The 24255-nt window shown below is 38.3% G+C and overlaps 2 protein-coding genes across 2 annotated transcripts; one reads left to right on the top strand and one right to left on the bottom strand.

Annotated features, from left to right (window-relative positions):
* Positions 1-1471: 1471 nt before the first annotated feature.
* LOC121388332 lies at positions 1472-13026 on the bottom strand. Its single transcript, XM_041519631.1, has 6 exons — positions 12889-13026; positions 12032-12056; positions 10492-10691; positions 6010-6246; positions 4943-5031; positions 1472-1595 (listed from the first exon to the last, which is right to left on the bottom strand). Exons 1-5 carry the CDS (start codon positions 12916-12918, stop codon positions 4987-4989), a joined length of 537 nt encoding a protein of 178 aa, XP_041375565.1. The 5' UTR covers positions 12919-13026; the 3' UTR covers positions 1472-1595; positions 4943-4986.
* Positions 13027-17910: 4884 nt separating this feature from the next.
* On the top strand, positions 17911-23804 carry LOC121388328. The gene is made up of 3 exons (XM_041519625.1): positions 17911-18033; positions 19858-20020; positions 23631-23804. The coding sequence occupies exons 1-3, from the start codon at positions 17998-18000 to the stop codon at positions 23783-23785; spliced, it is 354 nt and encodes a 117-aa protein (XP_041375559.1). The 5' UTR covers positions 17911-17997; the 3' UTR covers positions 23786-23804.
* Positions 23805-24255: the final 451 nt, after the last annotated feature.

The following is a 24255-nucleotide window of genomic DNA, read 5'->3' on the forward strand; positions in this document are numbered from 1 at the left end:
TTGCAACTATAAACACATGTATAGTGTAGTCTTTTTAGCCTTGCTTGACGCCGACTACAGGTTTATTAATGTTGATGCAGGAGCATGCGGAAGACTCGGCACTCAGTAAGCCCTTGGTAGCAGGATCAATGAATCTTCCAGCGCCAGAGGCACTGCCAGGCCAGAATAAACGTTGTTCATACCACATAATTGGAGATGACGCTTTTCCACTATTTTTGTTTATGTAGATGATGATATATTTAATATTAATGCATATGTACATGTAGATATATTAATAACACATTATAAATGGCTAGATAATAGAAATATATTTAAATAGGCTGATTGATGTAATGGGGACACAAAATAAATATAAGTTTAAAAAGAAGGACTGTTAAAAATAATAGCTGTAGTAATAACTATAGTGATAAGTAATAATGTCAAAATTCACGTCAAGCGCTCGCTTGATAATTGTTTCTATTTTCTACCATCAAATTACGTTCTTGACTGAAAAGTCGTTTCCATGGTGCCCAGATTGTATTATACTCTTCATATCTACAGTTTTTAAAAATAATATATTTTTCTATTTCGTATTTATTTTGCAAAAGGTTAACTACGAAAGCGTATTATATATTTTGTTCATTTTTGTCTTGTATATATAATATATAATATTTAATATTCATTAACAGCCAGTTTATAGATGTCTTTTTTTATCGCCTATTTGTCCAAATAAAGTAATTGTTTTATTTAATTTTATTCGAATTCCTTTTTTGTTTAAAATCCAATTTACAACAGCATGCCACAAGATCAGTCACTTTATTACAATAGTATAATAAATGTGTTAATGTTTCTGGTGAACTGCCACAGAACGTACATTCTTTAGTATCTATGTATTTAATTTTATGTAAAAAGTATTAGTTGTTAGTATCTGGTGTATAATGTATTGAAACCATATCAAAGTTGTATCTTTGACACTTATAAAAGGCAATTTATAATAGTTTCCCCATTCTTTTCCACTTAGGACAAATTTGATGAAACCATTTCTCTGTCGTAACCTTGAAAGAGACAAACAGATTTTCAACTACACATCTAGCAGGGAACGTCGTGTAGTTGAAAATGCTTTTGGTAACCTTGCAAATCGGTTCAGAGTTTTTCTTACATCAATCCCTCTGGAACCAGAGCATGTTGTGAATATATTGCTTGCTGCATCATGTCTTCACAATTACCTCATTCAACACCAGTCAAACCATTACATTGTTCCCGGCTTGATAGACAAGGAAGATGTTGGAGGTAAGGTAACCCGAGGAGTTGGAGAGATGGAACTACAGTTGTGCCAGATCTGTCCAGCACCCACGAAAGAAATTCAACTATAGTTGCCAAAACGCAGCGTTTGAACCTAAAAAAGTTATTTTTAACAGCAGGCGCAGTTTCTTGGCAAAATGACATGATCGTTTAAACAGCGTAAATCACAACAGATGATAACATTTTTTCATCAAGTTACACAATACGTTTATTGTTCACCTGTAAATTCGACGACGTTTGTCTGAGAGATGTGACATTTGGCTGAAGGAACGACAATTTCTCCAGTATCAAATTTGTCACAAGTGATTAGATAACTGAAAGAAAAAACACATAAAACCAAAGTAAGTTTGCTACATTTATTTACATCAGCAAATAATAATCATATACACTCACACATTTCAATCATTGCGCAAACCATAGGCCTATTCATCATACATCACTGCACACTAACACAACCACTCACACCCAAACCTTTCTCTCCATCACACATTCAATTAATTTCACCAGTCACCATCATAGTACAGATGGTCACCACACTAATTAATATTAACTACACACAAATACTACTTAATTTCTTAAGTATATGTCGCATCACACATACAACACCACGTAATGTTTAAAATATTACGTATTCAAAATAAAATGTCAGTGTCCGCTTATGACTTCATATCTCTTCATTAAAACATTTTTTTTTTATAATACCCAAAGTCACTTAGTTATATTAATATATATAACTAATTAAGCAGTATTGCACATACCACTTTGTTCCAATTAGCAACTATCACTGCTAATGTTTCAATACATACATGAGCACGTTGTTAACTAATACAATTATAAACTAATTGCACAAATCATCCTTCTCTTCACCTTCCGAATTCACCACCTCCATTATTATACTTACACAATATAATAATAATATTACAAAACAACAATCCGGTTTTTTTTTATGTAACCCGAACATGGCTAATAAATAGCCCAAACATGGAACTTCATTTCCACATTACCACCGCACTGCACTCTCTCGTGTACCACTCCTCCACCAATTCACCAAACCTCCACAAGCTCAACTCTCAGCCACATCTCCATTCAGGCAAGCCAACTCTACATCTCTCGGTAAATCGTCATACAGGCAAGCCACCTCTACATCTTTCGGTAAATCTTCATACCGGCAAGCCATCTCTACATCTTTCGGTAAATCTTCACACAGGCAAGCCATCTCCACATCTTTCGGTAAATCTTCATACAGGCAAGCCATCTCTACATCTTTCGGTAAATCTTCATACCGGCAAGCCACCTCTACATCTTTTGGTAAATCGTCATACAGGCAAGCCACCTCTACATCTTTCGGTAAATCTTCATAAAGGCAAGCCACCTCTACATCTTTCGGTAAATCTTCACACAGGCAAGCCACCTCTACATCTTTCGGTAAATCTTCACACAGGCAAGCCACCTCTACATCTTTCGGTAAATCTTCATAAAGGCAAGCCACCTCTACATCTCTCGGTAAATCGTCATACAGGCAAGCCACCTCTACATCTTTCGGTAAATCTTCACACAGGCAAGCCACCTCTACATCTTTCGGTAAATCGTCATACAGGCAAGCCACCTCTACATCTTTTGGTAAATCGTCATACAGGCAAGCCATCTCTACATCTTTCGGTAAATCTTCAGACAGGCAAGCCACCTCTACATCTTTCGGTAAATCTTCATAAAGGCAAGCCACCTCTACATCTCTCGGTAAATCTTCATAAAGGCAAGCCACCTCTACATCTTTCGGTAAATCTTCACACAGGCAAGCCACCTCTACATCTTTCGGTAAATCGTCATACAGGCAAGCCACCTCTACATCTTTTGGTAAATCGTCATACAGGCAAGCCATCTCTACATCTTTCGGTAAATCTTCACACAGGCAAGCCACCTCTACATCTTTCGGTAAATCTTCATAAAGGCAAGCCACCTCTACATCTCTCGGTAAATCTTCATATAGGCAAGCCACCTCTACATCTCTCGGTAAATCTTCATATAGGCAAGCCACCTCTACATCTCTCGGTAAATCTTCATATAGGCAAGCCACCTCTACATCTTTCGGTAAATCTTCATAAAGGCAAGCCACCTCTACATCTCTCGGTAAATCTTCATAAAGGCAAGCCACCTCTACATCTTTCGGTAAATCTTCATAAAGGCAAGCCACCTCTACATCTCTCGGTAAATCTTTATAAAGGCAAGCCACCTCTACATCTTTCGGTAAATCTTCATAAAGGCAAGCCACCTCTACATCTTTCGGTAAATCGTCATACAGGCAAGCCACCTCTACATCTCTCGGTAAATCTTCATAAAGGCAAGCCACCTCTACATCTTTCGGTAAATCGTCATACAGGCAAGCCACCTCTACATCTCTCGGTAAATCTTCATAAAGGCAAGCCACCTCTACATCTTTCGGTAAATCGTCATACAGGCAAGCCACCTCTACATCTTTCGGTAAATCTTCATATAGGCAAGCCACCTCTACATCTCTCGGTAAATCTTCATAAAGGCAAGCCACCTCTACATCTCTCGGTAAATCTTCATACAGGCAAGCCACCTCTACATCTTTCGATAAATCTTCATACAGGCAAGCCACCTCTATATTTCACGGTAGACACTACTGCTATACCATCTATAACAGTTACCTCTTACAATGCTTTGTGTATTTTTCTGTACGATCAATTCTTCAGAGAATCACTTACGTTGACGCTTGTCAAACCGGATATTCATGTAATTATGTCCAATTATTTTTCTTTATCCGTCTAACGTTGTGTCCAAAACAACGGACACCACTGGAGCACATTGATTAATTAATCATCGGCTATTGAATGCCAAACATTTGGTAATTATGACACGTAGTTATCAGAGGAAACCCTCTACATTTTTCATAATGTAGCAAGGGATCTTTTATATGCACCATCCCACAGACAGGATAGCACATACCACAGCCTTTGATATACCAGTCGTGGTGCACTGGCTGGAACGAGAAATAGCCCAATGGGCCCATCGACGGGGATCGATCACAAACCAACCGCGCATCAAGTGAGCGCTTTACCACGGAGCTACGTCCCCCCCCCCCCCCCCCCCCCACACACAAACACAGAATGCGTCAGTTGATTGCCGATTTTCCATTATCTATCCATTGATGTATGAAGCGAAGCAATGTGTTGTGGGTGTTTTCCTTGCTCTTGTCAGTTGCATTAACATAGATGAATATATCGTTGTGATGGAAATATATAAAGATGAAAATGCGAGGTAGCAACTCTAAATCCCCCGCCCCAGTTTGTTTTTAAACAATTCATAATCGATACGATATATTTTATTTTAAAACTGCAATTGCAATGAGATGGATGTCCGTTATTATTCAAGTTATAGTACTGACATTTTGTAGTGTTTTGTGTATGCTATATTATAGATATTTGAAAATAAGTCGACATACATTTGGAAAGAAGATTAAAACAAAATAATAATTACAAAAAAACCCCAAAACCCCCCAAAAAACAAACCAAACCCACCAAACAAACGTCCATACCCCTAACTTGCTTAATTTAAAATTTTAAAAACTTTTATTATAATTTTTGTTTTGTTTGTGGAGAGTATAAATATAGTACTATATAAATACTAATGAAATCGTTACCGTATGCTATTTCATTAGACCAGTATCGTTTGCAGATGGAATCCTTAGACCATGATATGGTCGCAGTAACAGCTGGTTAGATGACAAACCTGTAAAATAAACAGAGAGAACATTCGAACACAAGTGACAAAGCTGGAAACCCCTTCCCCCCAAAACCCCCCACACAAACAAAACAAACAAACAACAAAACAAAACAAAACAAAATAAAAAACAACAAACAAACAAAACAAACCCCGACAAAAAATATTTGTACAACGAAAACATACAAACAAACAAACCCATCAACAAAACAACACCCGTAGTAGGGGAGTATTACAGGTGTCTCTTAACAGTGCCAGAACTACAGAACACACTCCGAAGTGGTCAGACTAAGCACACAGCTAAAGCTGATGGAAAATGGCAGGTGTATGGCACGGATAGTCACAAGAGACAAGCATTTGTTGCAGTTGGAGAGACAAGGACTGGGATATGGAGGTGGACAGCGAAAGAAGTTAAAATGTAGGAGGAGTTGCCAGATTAGGAAGAAATGAGATGGAATACAAATGAGAGAAAGGTAAGGGGGCAGTGGGATTTAAAAAATCACAACAACAACCCCCCAAAATCCCAATTAAAAAACCCCAACAAAACAAACCCAAACAAACAAACAAAACAAAACAAAAAAACAAAACAAAAAACAACAACACCCCCCACCAAAACAACACAAAAAACCAAAAAACCCCAAAAAAACCCCAAAAAAACAAAAAACCCAAAAAAAACCCCAACACCCACAAAAAATAGAAGATCGAACCCAACAAAAACACCAAACAATTCAGAAAACTCTTAAGACACCTTTGTGCTTCCAAAGACACCAGCCCCAGGTTCAGCCAGCAAATGTTTCACTAACGTTCGCGAACTATTTTATTGGTTCCCGACGTGGCCATTTGGTCTAGTGGAAGTGTTTCTGCTGCTCGGTCTGACTGACCTCAGCCCTGTTAATCTGACTGAACTCAGCCCTGTTAATCTAAGAGACACATAATGCCTACCATGAACAACAATAACGCATAGCACCTGCAAAACGTGCGACTTACAATCGAGGAGCCAGCTTCGCACTGCGCGGCCGTACACGAAGACACGTCACCGGCATTGCACGTGCCGCCCATGATGTGAGTGCAGTGACACTGACGGTTGTGACACACCCTGGCGTCGATCGTCAGGGCACAGGCTGCGCACTGTGTCACGTTCATTCCCTCACAGGATCCGGCCTGGGGTGCTCCAATCACATTGGTTTGGTGGAAACAGCGGCATTCATCTCCAGCATTGCAGATCTGTGAAATAACAAAGAGTCAAAGATCGTGGGTTAAACATTATCTGCCCCTGACATTCACCACCAGCATTGCACATCTGTATAAAAAAAAATCCCAAAGGGGCCAAAGAACGTAAGTTAAAAGTATCTGCCTTTGATAGGAGTCTGACGAATTAAGACATCGGCGCCTAAGTGTGCGCGTGTATATACAGGACTTCTAGCAGGGTGGACAGGATCTAGCCTGTGGCGACAGAACTTTATATAAGGGGGTCGAGTCATGCTCTCCAGAAAAATATATTTAAGAAAAGAGAAGAACATTTGCTTTTTGAGTAGGTGGTGTATGTGTGGGGGGGGGGGGGGGGGGGGGGGGGGGGGGGGGAGGGGGAGGGGAGGTCGGTAAATTTAAGTAAAGAGAAGAAAATGTGCTTCTTGAGTAGGTGGTGTGTGTGTGTGTGTGTGGGGGGGGGGGGGACGGTATTCTAGTGGTTATGCCATCGCACTAAAGGCTAGTAGGTACTGGGTTCATATCCCGTTACCTAATTCAGGACACGTTTTAACGTCTCAAAGGAGAGATGTAGGGCCACTTTATCTACACTGAGTCAAAGTAAACATTTCACAATATAAAATGTGAATAAAGTCAATGAGTGTTGAAAGTAGGTATTTTTCAGGAATAAATATTGTAATGGCAATGTCTACACTCCATTTGAAGCCCATCACAGCCCACGTGACCCGATCCATAGCACGTGCACAGCACCGTTGAGGCAAAGTAGTTTTGTACGTACCACTGGCCACGTGACTGCAATATCACACGTGTTTTCATCGTTACTTGCTCACAGTAGTCCGACACAACGAAAACACATATTAAAACGATATTTTTTACGATCTGTTTCGATGCCAGCGTCACAAATGTGCAGCGTTAACGTGCCGTCGGCATGTTACACGCGGGAACGTCAGTAGCGTCAACTGTGGGCACAACGCCACTTGCGATGGACTCGGAGGGAATGGAATAGAGTCGTGTTTAGCGATGAATCAAGATTCACACTGCGATTTGCCGATGGCAGGCAGAGGGTTTGGAGACGACGTGGTGAACGTCATGATCAGTGTTGTATCAGTGAAGTTGACAGATTCGGAGGCGGAAGTGTAATGGTTTGGGGTGCTTTCTGTGGAAATGGCCGTTCTCGACGTCTTGTCATCCGTGGCAACCTCAACGCAGCTACATACCGCGACCAGGTGCTGGCCCAGAAACTTGTGCTCTTCATGGCAGCTCATGGTCCAGGCCTGATCTTTCAGCATGACAGCGCCAGACCGCACACGGCCATCTTGACAAGGGATTACCTGAGGAACGCGGACATCAATGTCATGGATTGGCCTTCAAGGTCGCCCGACCTGAATCCCATCGAGCACGTCTGGGATGTGCTGGGAAGACGCCTGCGCACTCTCAGGATCCCTCCACAGACTTTGCAGGAACTTGGTGCCTCATTAGTGGAACAATGGTGCCGTATCCCTAATGCAGTCTTTACACGCACCAAACAGTCAATGAGGAGGCGTTGCCTGACAGTTGTGGGTGCACATGGAGGGCATAAGCGCTACTGAACCGGTGATTTCATCAGACGACCCTGCTTGTGAATTACCATTTCGACTGTTTGTGGTTTTGACGAATGCTGTGGGCGCATCAAACAGATTTTTGACTCAGCATTTATTTCTATTCTTCATACAATAAAAAATGCGTTATTTAACACGTTATTCTGTCATATTTGCTAATTAGCCACGATGAAACGATTGTGAAGTTTTTAATTTAACTCAGTATAGTTTTCTCTCACTAAGCACGAACTACTAATCATTAAACCCTGTACTGAACACACAGTCCAGGTAGCAAAGGTGTGTACCAAGAACATTTCATTTCATCTTATTTTCGTGCTTATATCCAATTAAGGTTCAAGCACGCTGCCCTGGGCACACACACACATCAGCTATCTGGGCTGTCTGTCCAGGACAGTGAGTTAGTTGTTAGTGGTTAGTGAGAAAGAAGAGGGTGTAGTGGTCTTACACCAACCCACTGATTCGTTAAAACTCGCTCTGAGTGGGAGCCGGTACCTGGCTGCGAACCCAGTACCTACCAGCCTTATGTCCGATGGCTTAAGCACGACACCACCGAGGCCGGCGCACCAAGAACAGAATGATTGAACCTTAAAGGGACAGTTCTGAGTTTACAAGCATTATAAACTGTTTCCACCAATAGAGCCTTTTCGATGACGTAACATACAAATTAAATACATTTTCTTATTTAGAATATCAGTGTCTGTATTTACAAGGTGTTTGTTGTTGTCCTAATGCTTGTAGTAGCCCAAACTGGATTTTACCTCCGCAAACGCATTCGATATACAAACACTGGTATTCTAAACAAGAAAATGTATTTAATATGAAATTGTAGTCACAATCAAATCTCTGTTATCGCAAACATTTTACAATGTCTGCAAACTCAGGACAATCCCTTCAATTATACCTTAATTAAGCACGAAATTGAATTAAACTGAAACGTTATAGGCCATAGGTCATAATTTAAAGGTTATATGAAGCCACGATTTCTTCAAAATCTCTTCATTCTGATGCTCCAAGTACGTGGTTTTTGAGAAATAGCGGCATTGACCACCAGTGCTCTACTAAAGTCTATTACCGTACCATACAGGGGCGGTTGGTCTAGGATCGATCCCCGTCGCTGGGCCAAATGAGCCATTTGTCGTTCCAACCAGTGCACCACGACTGGCATATCAAAGTCCGTGGTATGTTTTATCCCGTCTGTGGGATGGTGCATATAAAAGATCCCTTGTTACTAATGGAACATTTAGCGGGTTTCCTCTCTAAGACTATATGTCAAAATTACCAAATGTTTGACATCCAAATAGCCAATGATTAATGAATCAATGCTCTCTAGTGGTGTCGTTAAACAAAACAAACTTTTTTTAAAAATTACCATACATGCTAGGTGAAAAATATACCTTAAAGCGTCAAGATAAAAGCGGCCACAAACACATACATGTCTTGGATCTGACGATTACCATGGCGTGATACTCTTTAACTGGGTCCAAAATTTAAAGTTGCTCTCCCGGGAGATTTCCAATTATTAAATAGAAAATTGGACATTCTATTTAAATTTGGATAATGGGAATTTAAGCATAAATAGATATAGCTTGATTTTAAAATGTGTCATGTATAAGGCTACATTTTTCATGTTTGTAGTTGTTCTCACAAAGAACGCCGTTTTCTTACTATGGAATTTACTACAATTTATTTATTTTTGAGCCGATTGTTTTCTAAATTGCACACAAAAATAGTAAAATAAAATTTGTTATTTTAAAAACACTTTCACTTTTCTTCTTACGTGAAATCAAACTGAAATTAGTTACAAAAAACAACAACAACAAAAAAACCTGTTACTGGAGACTGGTAAGGACTATAGCTATGCACCGGTGGGGACATGATTAAACTCCTCCGCGGTATTGTTAATCAAACTGAAATTATTTACAAAAGAAACAACAACAAAAAACACTGTTACTGGAGAATGGGAAGGACTATAGCTATGCACCGGTGGGGACATGATTAAACTCCTCCGCGGTATTGTTAATCAAACTGAAATTATTTACAAAAAAAAACAACAACAAAAAACACTGTTACTGGAGACTGGGAAGAACTATAGCTATGCACCGGTGGGGACATGATTAAACTCCTCCGCGGTATTGTTAATCAAACTGAAATTATTTACAAAAAACAACAACAAAAAACACTGTTACTGGAGACTGGTAAGGACTATAGCAATGCACCATGTCATGTCATGTCATAGGGTTTTACGTGCACATTCAGAACAAGCTGTTGTAGCGCACGCCTGTCGTCTCCGTCCATGACAGGAAAGGTGGGGGGGAGGGGAGAGGAGGGACCGCATGCACTGGCAGGTGCAAGGGAGCACCAGCAGCCCGATCAAATCGGTAGCAGGCGGGGGGGGGGGGGGGGGGGTGTGTCATGGTGCTATGGAATTTGAATGGAGCAGTTAAATGCCAAAGAGAAAAGGGTGCGCAATTTGATCGAGGGAATTTGGCGCAATTTTGAACGGTCGGTCGAAAGGTAAATGGCCGAGCTAGTATAGGTTTTGATAGCTATGCACAGGTGGGGACATGATTAAACTCCTCCGCGGTATTGTTAATCAAACATTATATAATGTTCTATCACGTGTTTGTCTGACAGACTCGAAAAGCATTATAACGCCAACACTTACCATAACTTCATCGTTGAAATGGGTGCAAGTACCCTCACAAGCGGTAATATTATTGACTGCGCATGTACCGGCAACGCCTACGCTGTGTTCGCAGCCGCAGAAACCACCGTGACACGATAGCTGCTGATGTGGAGCGCAGACATTGGTGCAGGTCGACACGTCGTTGTTAGTACAGGTTTCCGCCGCCGACACTGGTCGGTCTGGGGAAAAATAGACATAAAATATTGTCATTATAAGCACAGGCTCAGAGGGAGGGACGTAGTCGGGGGGGGGGGGGGGGGGGGGGGGGGGGGGGGGGGGGGGGGCACGAGGTTCATGCTCCCCCCAATCAAACTTTAAAAAACAACTATTAAATTTTATAAAATTAACTTGTCGGTATGGAAATAATTATAAAATATTGGGGCCAATCAAATTTAAAAAACAAAACTGTATTAAATTTGATAAAATCATACATACATACATATATACATACATACATACATACATACATAATGTGGGCCCCCCCCCCCCCCACACCACCCCCAATATGGGTTGGCCCCCAAATCTAAATTCCTAGCTACGCCAGTGGTTGAAGAACGTAGCTCCGCCGTGATGTCATGCACTCATGAATCACTATCGGTGATGATATCTGCTCCGAGTTCAGCCAGCAAGCGTGAAAGGTGAACATACCCTGCCCCACCGGTGGCACCCGTCATGAGGACGTCCACCAAGATAGCCGTTAATTAGTTTTGTTATTTCCTAAAGTGGTGGTTAAAACAACAATAAATACAATTGTTTTTGCTCCCAGTTTGCTATAATTATGTCCATCATATTAGATGCATGGGGCGGGACGTAGCCCAATGGTAAAGCGCTTGCTTGATGCGCAGTCGATCTAGGATCGTTCCCCGTCAGTGGCCCATTTGGATAATTCTCATTTCAGCCAGTGCACCGCGACTGATATTTCAAAGGCCGTTGAATGTGCTATACTGTCTGTGGAATGGTGCATGTAAAGGATCCCTTGCTACTAATGGGGAAATGTAACGGGTTTCCTCTCTAAGACTATACGTCACAATTACCAAATACTTGACATCCAATAGCCGGTGATTAATAAATCAATGGGCTATAGTGATGTTAAACAAAAGAAACTTTTAACTTTCCACTGCCCCCCCCCCCCCCCCCCACCAGGTACGACTCTGAATACTGGCAGACGTATTTATGACCCAAATGAATGTGGTGCAATGGTTAAAACATCGGACTTAAGGCTGGTAGGTACTGGGTTCGCACCCCGGTATTGACTACCACCCAGTGCATTTTAACTAGTCAGTGGGTAGGTGTAAAAACACTATACCGACTTCTCTCTCACTAACAACTAACAACTAACCACTAACCCACTGTCCTGGATAGAAGGTCCAGATAACTGATGAGTGTGCCCAGGACAGCGTTCCTTGAACATTAATTGGATATAGACACGAAACTAAGTATAAATGAAATTCTTCAAATGTGGAACAATTTCCTAAACAGATATAATAGTTTAAGTCAATGATAATTAAAGAATATTTACCTGAACCGAAAGATAGAACCGTGAACTATAAAAAAACAACACAAAAACCCATTAAAACAAAAAACCCAGTGACCAACCAATAAAACAGATAACACTATAAAAGAAAGTTTTGAACACGTTAACATTTTAACTGATGAAAAATGCAAGATAAAATGGTATGCATTTTCAGCATATAAACCACAGCACTGTACCAAATAAATGGATCCAGTTAATTTATTCCTAACAGTCATAATCGCAAGTATCTTGAAAATGAAAAAAAAGAACAACTGATTAGAACATAGAATAAAGATTAAATAAAATTAATAAATAACTTATGTTATAATAAATAAGAAAGTAATAACATTTACGTAAAAGAAATCATTAATAAAATAATCATAAATATATAATATTTAATATATAAACATAAAATAAAAAAATAAAACATAAAATAGCACAAAAATAAATTAATGAAAAAAAGAGAACAAATATAAAATAAAATATATTTAAAAAACCCCCAACAAACTAACAGTCTTATATTTCTATTCTAATATACAAATAGTTTATCACAGTTTTATTTTTTGTTATTACCCCCATAACAAAACAAAACAACAAAAATACCCCCCAAAACCTCAACCAACCAACCCACCCCCCCCCAAAAAAAAAAAAAGAAAAAAAAAAAAAAAAGAAGAAAAAAGAAGTGAAAAGACCTACAACAAACCCCAATAAAAACAAACAACCCACCACCACCACCAAAAACAAAACAAAACAAACAAACAAACAAAAAAGATGACGAAGACTAACATGAAGAAGAAACAGAAGAACACTATAATTTATATTAATTTAAACGAGAATAGCGTGAAAATAAATTAAAAACTTACTACAAACACTACGCAACTGACACTGAACATGTTGAATGTTGAAAATACGTGCTCCGTCCGACAGAAGTTAGACTGGAACTGTTTGAGTGCACGGCGGTGGACTGATATTTAGTGGTACTCAATATATATATACCGCTGCTGCACAGGCCGTGACGTCGATAATGGATGCAGTTCCGCGTCTCGAGCTGTCACATAATATGCAATTTAACAAAATGTCTAGTCATAAAATTTACGTTACATTCAATCTGAACGCCCAAACCATTAGCATTTTGAAAATCGTATCTCTGCATTAGGCAGAGTCAAAAGGATGTTTTAACAATATCATAAACTGCCCCCATGGGTCACTGTCAGGTATTTTGACATTAAGACATTAAGAGGACTGCCACTTCACAGTACGACGCCTATTTTATCTACAGGAGGACTGCCACTACATAGACTGACTAGACAAATTAAACCTGCACAAGACGGAACTCACTGGAAATTTAAAGTTCCGATAACATGTCCTAAGAGGGTAGACTAAATATTTACAATACAATTCTTTATTAGCGCAAGCATTTGTTTATTGGTACAAACAATATATAATTCATATCTAACGGGATAGACTAAATATTTGATGTGATAACGTTCTGAGGTGTTGTAATACTTTAGGAAAGATATTTATAGCCATTAACATTCGTGCCGTTTGTCATTTTAGACCACTGTGACCCCCCACCCCCTCTCCCACACACTTCCTCCACCCTGACCCTAGCTGTTTTAAAAGATGGGTATATTATCTGTGAAGCCTGTCAGTAGAACGATTCAAATCAGATTGACTGTAGACAATTGTTTAGCGTGGCAAATTTCTGATAGAGGTGAATTTTCTACGTAATTTTCAGAAATGTTTCCATATAATCCTGGACCAGTATCAGTGCTTTCAATTTAAAGCTGCGTAACTGGTGAATTAAATCCACAAAAATAATCAGTTTCTCACAAGCCACTAAATATACTAAGGCGTTGGCCTCGGTGGCGTCGTGGTTAGGCCATCGGTCTACAGGCTGGTAGGTACTGGGTTCGGATCCCAGTCGAGGCATGGGATTTTTAATTCAGATACCGACTCCAAACCCTGAGTGAGTGCTCCGCAAGGCTCAATGGGTAGGTGTAAACCACTTGCACCGACCAGTGATCCATAACTGGTTCAACAAAGGCCATGGTTTGTTCTATCCTGCCTGTGGGAAGCGCAAATAAAAGATCCTTTGCTGCTAATCGGAAAGAGTAGCCCATGAAGTTGCGACAGCGATTTTCCTCTCAACATCTGTGTGGTCCTTAACCATATGTCTGACGCCATATAACCGTAAATAAAATGTGTTGAGTGCGTTGTTAAATAAAACATTTCTTTCTATATACTCCTCAATATATATGAAGCAATTCCTGATATGCATTGATCTCCGTACGCATACCTATTACTGTCTGGAGGTTTAATTATTAAATTCTCACTGTGTTTAATACACAGATGCAGCATGTACTACTACTCCCTGTGTATTAAACCATGTACATGGATATTTTCAATATCTTTCTATAGTAAACATGAGTCCCACAGACATAAACAGTGAATTTACGTACCGTTGCTGGGTAAGAGTGCACTGGATGGATTGGTTCGTGTGATATTCACAAATCATATGGCTATTTATTCAGGAGAAGGCTTATATATTAGACAAAAAATTATAGAAAAATAGTCTCCCCCATCCTCGAACCCAAATCACAACACCCTAGAAATTATACAAATTGAAAAAAGAAGAAGAAATACTTTAATAATTAAATAATAAAAAAACAAAAAAAACAATTAACTTTATCTGAAATTGGGGAGAGTCACAATCTCTAGTGTCTCTGTGGGGTGTGTGGGGTGTGTGTGTGTGTGGGGTGGTGGTTGGTGGTTGGCCCAAACCCAGATTGTAAAATGTTGAACAACAACGTACATTTCCGTCCTCGTATGTGTTTGGGTGGGGGTGGGGGTGGGGGTGGGGGAGGAGGAGCTGGAAAAATGCACAGATCAATGCGATAATCCTTGCCCAGCATAAACGAATGAATGAATGAATGAATGAGTGAATGAATGAGTGAATGAATGAATGAGTGAATGAATGAGTGAATGAATGAATGAATGAATGAATGAATGAATGAATGAATGAATGAATGAATGAATGAATGAATGAGTGAATGAATGAATGAATGAATGAATGAGTGAATGTTTAAAGACACCCCAGCACGAAAAATACATCGGCTATTGGGTGTCAAACTATGGTAATGCAAACAAAGTGATGATCAACATCAATATAAAAATTCAAGATTTAAACAAAAACACAGTGTAAAGAACTGTGCAAAAATACAAATATCACAGATAGATACTGACTTTTATTCAAAATTAAAATTTTGTGCTGTATTGGCCATTCTCAAAGAGAATGTTACACCCCTGCACCATGGTGAGGTTACAGCACGCGCAGGGGAACGTGCCTGAACCTAACATGGATGTGGGTGGATGTTAAATGAGTTTCCTGTCCTGTCCTTCAGCAATTGTCTTACCTTGAAAATTATAAGTACTTGTCACCACGCCATGCAGGTAAAGCATGTGTTTATTAATTAACATGTTTATCGCAAATTACCTGCATGTCGTGTCTTCCTCCATACTATTTGTTATAACTGACAGTAACATGACAGACACACGGTCCCGTTGATTTCCTTATCAACAAGATTAATGCCATGTTTTTCAGATACCCCCCACACTTTAAATGATATCATTGTGACATTGCGTAACCGTACATTGCCGCACCTGTATAATGTGTGTGCAAACTGTGTCACATAATTTAAGTGGTAATATATATATATATTATTGATACAAGGCATATATTATGTATCCCCTGCGTGTGCTGTAACCTCACTGTGGTGCAGGGGTGTAACATTCTCTTTGAGAATGGCCTATACAGCACAAAATTAAAGTTTTGAGTAATATTCAGTATCCGTAAAATTCTGTGATATTTGTGTTTTTGCACAGTTCTTTACACTGTTTTTGAATTTTTATATTGATGTTGATCATCACTTTATTTATTTGCATTACCATGGTTTGACACCCAATAGCCGATGTATTTTTCGTGCTGGGGTGTCGTTAAACATTCATTCATTCATATTATGTATATATATATATATATAGTATTATATCATTTTAGATTAGTTTATTGTTGTTGAGAAATTAATCTCTCTGCATTTATAGAAGTCAGTCTAATTTTATATCAGCTATTTATGAACTTTTAAAATTTATTTTTATTTTTTGTTTTAATTTCAATTTTGTTTTGCACTTAGGCCAACTTTATAAAATATATTGTTTGTGGTAACCCAAATATTATCAACTCGCTTTTCCTTTAGTGATAATGTTCTTGTTTGTTTTCGCTTCCGTGTCTGCACTGGAACCATGGTAACTTTGTATGACACTCTGATTTCCCATCCATCCATGAAAAACAACTTCCAAATTCCAGGGGGATTTGTTCCTACAACCGTATTGGATCCAACACAGAACTCCCCCCTCAACCCCTCCCCCCCCCCAAAAAAAAAAAAACCCTTCCAAATTCTCAATGCTCATATAATATAGATGAACCTAGAACCAATTGCAACAGACGGTTTTTTGTTTTATATTGTTTTGATGACCCCACTGAAAATTATATTCTAAATCTACGAAAATCTGATACTAAGGCGCTGTAACAGCCAAAACTATTTTACACGGCCGAATAGCCAAACCCCTCAGCTAGGATCAGTGCTTTCATTCGTTCATTCGTTCATTCATTCATTCATTCATACATTAATTAATTAATTATTTCATTCCATTTATTTATTCATTCATCCATCCATCGATCCATCCATCCATCCATTACTTACTTACTTACTTAATTAATTAATTCATCCATTCATTCATAGCTCCGCAAGGCTCAGTGGGTAGGTGTAAACCACTTGCACCTACCAGTGATCCATATCTGGTTCAACAAAGGCCATGGTGTGTGCTATCCTGCCTGTGGGAAGCGCAAATTAAAGATCCCTTGCTGCCTGTCGTAAAAGAGTAGCCTATGTGGCGACAGCGAGTTTCCTCTAAAAACAGTGTCAGAATGACCATATGTTGACGTCCAATAGCCGATGATAAGATAAAAAATCAATGTGCTCTAGTGGCGTGGTTAAATAAAACAAACTTTAACAAACTTTACCATTCATTCATACATTCATGCATGCATTAATTAATTGATTAATTAATTAATTTGTTTATTCATTAATTCATTCACTCATCTATCCATCCATCCATTCATTCATACGGTCATCCAGTCATTCATTCATACATTCATTCGTTCATTCATTCATATTTGTAAGTAGCTTTAATTAGGTGTCTTATCGATTGATGATGTTTTAAAGTGTTGTTTAAGTTAAAGAAACTTTAAAGTATCTTAATTTTTAAGAACATGGCCAAAACAAATTAGGTAGGGTTGGTCGGCTTAAAACAAAAACCACTACATTTTTAGTCTTTTAATCTACATTTTAATAATAAAAAATAATAGGTCTGACCGGGTTGCCGAAAACAAAATATAATTTTGCTCTAAAACTGTGCATGTCCAGCCTCGTTAGTGTGATGGTTAAGTCACTGGACCTAAGGCTGGTAGATACTGAGTTCGCGTCTTGGTACCGGCTCCTAACCAACCAACCAATCAACTAACTATTAAACATCTGTCCAGGACAGACAACCCGGACACCTCATATTTGCGCCCAGGACATTGTGCTTGAACCTCAATTGGATAAGAAGTACGAAAATTAGTTCAAATAAAATTAAAATGTATGAATCACATTTGCACTAAAATGTTACCGGAAACAAACAATTAATTAATTGTGACGTAATATCCGTATATTACGTTACCTAACCGATAAATCATGTCAAACAGGTTTGGTAATTGTCATGTAAATATCGGTATCGTATATACTATCCATGTCTAAGTCTAGCGACACATCCTCTCTCTCTCTATGTGTGTGTATATATATTGATCAGTGTGCTGATATACAACAGCAATCAAGTCACTATATTCCTGAAACTAGACTCAGTCTTTATTGAACATGAATTTCTTCAAATTGGAATGTGTCGTTCTCCTAGTAAGTAATCATTACTTTTAAATCGTTTCTTTTCCTACATGCGTTTGTGTTAATATCGCCAATATATATATATATATATATATATATATATATATATATATATATATATATATATATATATATATAGAGAGAGAGAGAGAGAGAGAGAGAGAGAGAGAGAGAGAGAGAGAGAGCATATCATAGATAGCATAGCATAGCATATATCATAGCATAGCATAGCATGGCATAGTATAGCATAGCATATATCATAGCATAGCATATATCATAGCATAGCGTAGCATAACATATGCCATAGCACAGTATGGCATATAATAGCATAGCATAGCATAGCATAGTGTAGTATAGTATTGTATAGTATAGCATGGCATAGCATATATCATATATCATATCATATATCATAACATATCATAGGATAGCTTATAGCATAGAATAGTGTAACATAACATATATCATATATAGAATAGCATATTATAGTATAGTATAGTATTGTATAGTATAGTATAGTATAGTATAGTATAGTATAGTATAGTATAGTATAGTATAGTATAGTATAGTATAGTATAGTATAGTATAGTATAGCATAGTATAGTATAGTATAGTATAGTATAGTATAGTATTGTTTAGCATAGTATATAAAGCATAGCATAGCATAACATAGCATAGCATATATAATAGCATATATCATAGCATAGCAGAACATAGTATAGCGTAGCATATATCATAGCATATATCATATCATATAGCATAACATATAGCATAGCATATAGTATAGCATATAGCATATCATATAGCATACATCATAGCATGTAGCATATCATATAGCATAGTATATAGCATATAGTATAACATATAACATAGCATATGGCATAGCGTATAACATAACATATGGCAAAGCGTATAGCATAACGTACAGCATATCATATAGCATAGCATATAGCATAGAGTATAACATAGCATATAGCATAACATATAACATAGTATGTATCATAGCGTATAACATAGCATATAGCATAGTATATATCATTGCGCATAGCATAGCATATAGCATAACATATAGCATAGCACAGCGTAACATAGTATAGCATATAGCATAACATGTAATATAGCATATAACATATCATATAGCATAGCATAAAGCATAACATATAACATAACATATATCATAGCATATAACATATCATATAGCATAGCATAAAGCATAACATATAACATAACATATATCATAGCATATAACATAGCATATAGCATAGCATATAGCATAGCATAACATAGCATATAATATAGTATATAGGATATAGCATATAGCATAGCATATAGCACAGCATATAGCTTATCATATAGCATAGCATATATAATAGCATATAGGATATAGCATATAACATAGCATATAGCACAGCATATAGCTTATCATATAGCATATCATATAACATAGCATATAGCATAGCATATAGCATATCATACAGCATAGCATAGCATAGCGTATAACATAGCATATATCATACAGCATATCATATAGCATAGGATATAGCATATAACATAGCATATAGCATAGCATATAACATAGCACAGCGTAGCAGAGCTTAGCATAGCGTAGCGTAGCGTAGCGTAGCGTAGCATAGCAGATCACATCATAGCACAGCACGGCATGGCATGGCCCGGCATACAAATATTCTATAATATTTAATTAACATTGCAATTATGCTACTTTAAATTTAATTTTGTTTATTTAACCAATATGTTGCTGTAGTGATAGTTGTATTTGATTTGAAAGTAGTGGACACGCTATTTCTGTCAGTCATATAATTCTTCTTCTTTTTCCATCAGGCCGTTGTCGTCATAGTGTCTATTGTATTATCCACGGGACACGGTTCCGGGCACGGGCATGGCCACGCCCCAGCGCATGGCCACGCCCCAGCACATGGCTCCGCCCCATCACATGGTTCTGCCTCATCACACGGACCCGTTCCAGGACACATAAAACCAAAAGGTAACGGTAACTTTATGTAACACTATACCACTTAACATGCGGTTGGGTTAAAGTTCAAAGTGCACCTGACTTTAAATGACGCTGTTAATGCTGCTAATGCGTTCATTGGTTATAAATGTGACAGTGTTTGTTGTAAAAAAAACTGGTTTTATCTGAGCAATGAATGTATACAGTTTTATTTCATCCACTGAAGGGGCGGCACGTCGCCCAGTAGTAAAGCACTCGCCTGATGCACGGGCAGTTTAGGATCGTTTTCCGTTGTTGGGCCCACTGGTTTATTTCTCGTTCCAACCAGTACGTCACAACTGGTGTCACAAAGGCCATGCCATGTACTATCCTGTCTGTAGGATGATGTATATAAAAGATGATGCATATAAAATAGTAGCCCATGAAGTGGCAGCAGCGGGTTTCATTTCTTATTATCTTAGTGATATGTGCGAAGTCATATAACCGTAATTAAAATATGCTGAGTGCGTCGTTAAATAAAACATTTCTTTCTTTCGTCCAATGTGCGAAACCAGGAGTGTTATAACGACATCCATTTGTTGTACTTACGGTGGCGTCGTGGTTAGGCCATCGGTCTACAGGCTGGTAGGTACTGGGTTCGGATCCCAGTCGATGCATGGGATTTTTAATCCAGATACCGACTCCAAACCATGAGTGAGTGCTCCGCAGGACTCAATGGGTAGGTGTAAACCACGTGCACCGACCAGTGATCCATAACTGGTTCAACAAAGGCCATGGTTTGTGCTATCCTGCCTGTGGGAAGCGCAAATAAAAGATCCCTGGCTGCTAATTGGAAAGTGTATAACCGTAAATAAAATGTGTTGAGTGTGTCGTTAAATAAAATATTTCTTTCTTTCTTTTACTTATATTTCTTACACGTCCCTTGTGAGAACAGCATTCGTTATCTATGATAACACATATTGATAACACATATACGTGTGGTAACATTTTAAAGACATATGACTGGCTGCTCCTAGGTGATGACCCGATCGCGACAACTATACCATCCAATGGAGAGAGAGAGAGAGAGAGAGAGAGAGAGAGAGAGAGAGAGAGAGAGAGAGAGAGAGAGAGAGAGAGAGAGAGAGAGAGAGAGAGACACACACACACACACACACACACACACACACACAGATAAATTGATAGATCTGTGACGTTTAGATTAACCTGAAACTGATTAGTCTGTGACGTGTAAATTAACAAGCTCAAGTGCTGTATATACGTGGATGTTGGAAAAGACTTTTAAATGCGTTTAAAACCTGGGTTTTTTTTCAGGATGTGTAAGAAACAGAGAATGCTACATTCATGTCCGTTAAATACGATTTATTTTACAACTGGTTGTTTAAAAACGTACCTAACTTGCTTTCGCTCGTTAGATACGTTTTAAAACAGCTCGCTGTAAAATACAGTGTATATGGAATCTAACGGCCACTCATGTAGTATTCTCTGTTTTTCACCCACCTGTTGGTGAGAAAAGCACTCGTTATGTATGATATCACAGACCAATAACATACATACGTGTATTGTCGATTTAAAAACATACGACTGGCTTCTCCACGGCGATAAGCCGGTCGTAACAGCAGTAGCATTCAATCAATCCAACAGAAACTTATTACTTTGTGACGCATTTATAGCTGCAAGTGCCGTAAATAGGTTTCATTTGGAAAAGAGAGAATACTACACGAGTGGCCGTTAGATATCATTTATCTTACAACGATTTGTTTTAAAACGTATGGAACGAGCGAAAGCGAGTTGGATACGTTTTTAAACAACGAGTTGTAAAATAAATAGTATCTAACGGACACAAATGTAGTATTATATTTCTTACACGTCTTCAGAAAACAGTTTTATAATAAATTTAAACGCCTTTTGCAACTAAAACCTATTTACGAGCCTAGCGCTTAAAGTTAACTTGTGCGTCAGAGACAAGTCAATTTCAAATTATCTTATATATATACGTCAACGAGTGATCGATTCGACCGTTCGTTTTTCATTGAATGGTATGGCATTGGTGACCTGGTCATCACCTAGGAGCTGCAAGTGGTACGTCTGTAAAATGTTAAAACACGTAAATGTGTTAACAAGTATGTGTTATAAAATAACGAATGATGTTCTCACCAACGGATGTGTAAGAAATGTGTTTTAAACCTGGTTTTTCACACGATTATGTAAGAAATAAAATACTATACGACAGTATGAAAATTCAGAAACAAATATAAATTATAACGTTAAAAATATGCTAAAACAAAATTTTATATAGAAAAATATATCCTTTTTAAAAATTGTAATTATGAAATGGACCCATTGGCTTGACCTTTTTATTTGAATTAAAATATGGCGAAGGAAAAAAATAGTGAAAAACCTAACTTGTTTAGAAGTGTATTTTCTTAGAAAATAAATTTTCCAATTATTTTTTTTTTATATCAAACTCTCTCTTTTTTCTTGTTAAATTACACCATTTAATATTATCCCCATATGCATGGAATAATAATACAAAGTGTACTATTCTCTACTTTGAAGTTTAATATTTAAATTCAACCTCGCTTTCCTTCTTTCTTTCTTTTTTCCTTGTCTGTTAACCTCTCTCTCTCTCTCTCTCTCTCTCTCTCTCTCTCTCTCTCTCTCTCTCTCTCTCTCTCTCTCTATATATATATATATATATATCTATATATATATATATATATATATACAATCGAACCTGTTCTAGCGGCTACCTGTATTCAGCGGTCACCTGTATTCAGCGGTCACCTGCCTTAAGCGGCCACGTTTTCCCTCCCAAACGATTTATAACGTAAATGCACCTATAATAAGCGGCCACCTGTCTTACGCGGCCAGCAGCCACCCAAATCGGATCCCAAATCGTTAAAAGACCTGTATTAAGCGGCCACAGTAAATGTTTACTATTATATAAAAGGGATATTGTAACAACAGCGATAAGGAGCAGCAAATAACCGATCTTCACACCTTCAGGAATACTAGTACCCATTCAGCCTCGACATCTCTACTGTGTATCAATTAAGAAAGTCTGACTCTGGAATGCATCTAATTGCCTCTGGGCCAGCTACGCTTGACATTTGTAAATTCACTTACTATGACAATACAGCGCATGAAGTAGAAATTAAATAATTAAATGGAAAGAGAAAACAAACTTGTTGAGAACGGTTAATTTAATACATTCTAGTCGCAATTTTTCCTGAAGGAGGCGACATGTCCAACGTTTATTTGTAGTAAACTATGAAGCACTCATTCGTTAATTAGCAGTACACACGCTAAAACAAGAAACAACAAGAAATGTTTTAAAGACTATATACCACAACCTGTAATCAGCGGCCACTTTTATCTACTCCCTGGTGTGACCGTTTAAGACAGGTTTGACTGTATACACACACACACACACACACACACACACACACACACACACACATACATACACCTATATATTTTCAGTTTATATATTATGTACAATTGCTAGCCTATAACATGACTGTAAGGTAGTGATATCAGAGCCCCCAACCCTGAAACTACCAGACTTGTTTCTGGGGTTAATAAACTGTAAATGTTTGTTTTAAAAATTAGCAAAACGTGATTTAATTTTTTTTTTCAGTTAAATGTTCAGGAATCTGCGGCATCGACTCCCACTGCGACGACCGCGACGAATGTTTCGACGACTACGACTGCGAGGATGACGACGATGTGTGCTACGGTGTCTGTCCGCGCATGTGCAAGAACACGAAGACAGTAAAATATATAATTGATTAAGGTTAAAATAAACAGTTTAAAATTTAGAATTTAGAAAAAATCTTCTGTTTTCTTTTATTCCGTTCGTTTTTTTTTCTTTCTCTCTTTCTTTGTTATTCTTTCTTTATTCTCTACCGGCCTCGGTGGGATCGTGGTTAGGCCATCGGTCTACAGGCTGGTAGCTATTAGGTTCGGATCCCAGTCGAGGCATTGGATGTTTAATACTCCAGGTACCGACTCCAAACCCTGAGTGAGTGCTCCGCAAGGCTCAATGGATAGGTGTAAATCACTTGCACCGACCAGTGATCCATAACTGGTTCAACAAAGGCCATAGTCGGTGAGCTATATCTCGTTCCAGCCAGTGCATCATCACTGGTATATCAAAGGCAGTGGTGTGTGCTATCCTGTCTGTGGTTTTGGTGCATATAAAACATCAATTGCGCACTACTAATGCAAAAATGTGGCGGGTTTCCTCACTAAGACTAAATGTC

Source organism: Gigantopelta aegis, chromosome 14 (assembly GCF_016097555.1).
Source record: "Gigantopelta aegis isolate Gae_Host chromosome 14, Gae_host_genome, whole genome shotgun sequence".
NCBI classification, from domain to species: Eukaryota; Metazoa; Mollusca; class Gastropoda; order Neomphalida; family Peltospiridae; genus Gigantopelta; species Gigantopelta aegis.

Bases quoted from the DNA above. Each gene is read 5' to 3' on its own strand.
- LOC121388332 (XM_041519631.1), bottom strand. From the start codon at position 12,918: ATGTTCAGTGTCAGTTGCGTAGTGTTTGTA. The intron at 10,692-12,031 runs GTAAATATTCTT...ATTTTTCCCCAG, and splicing joins GGTTCTATCTTTCGGTTCAG to ACCGACCAGTGTCGGCGGCG. The intron at 6,247-10,491 runs GTAAGTGTTGGC...GTTATTTCACAG, and splicing joins ATTTCAACGATGAAGTTATG to ATCTGCAATGCTGGAGATGA.
- LOC121388328 (XM_041519625.1), top strand. From the start codon at position 17,998: ATGAATTTCTTCAAATTGGAATGTGTCGTTCTCCTA. The intron at 18,034-19,857 runs GTAAGTAATCAT...TTTTTCCATCAG, and splicing joins TGGAATGTGTCGTTCTCCTA to GCCGTTGTCGTCATAGTGTC. The intron at 20,021-23,630 runs GTAACGGTAACT...TTTTTTTTTCAG, and splicing joins AGGACACATAAAACCAAAAG to TTAAATGTTCAGGAATCTGC.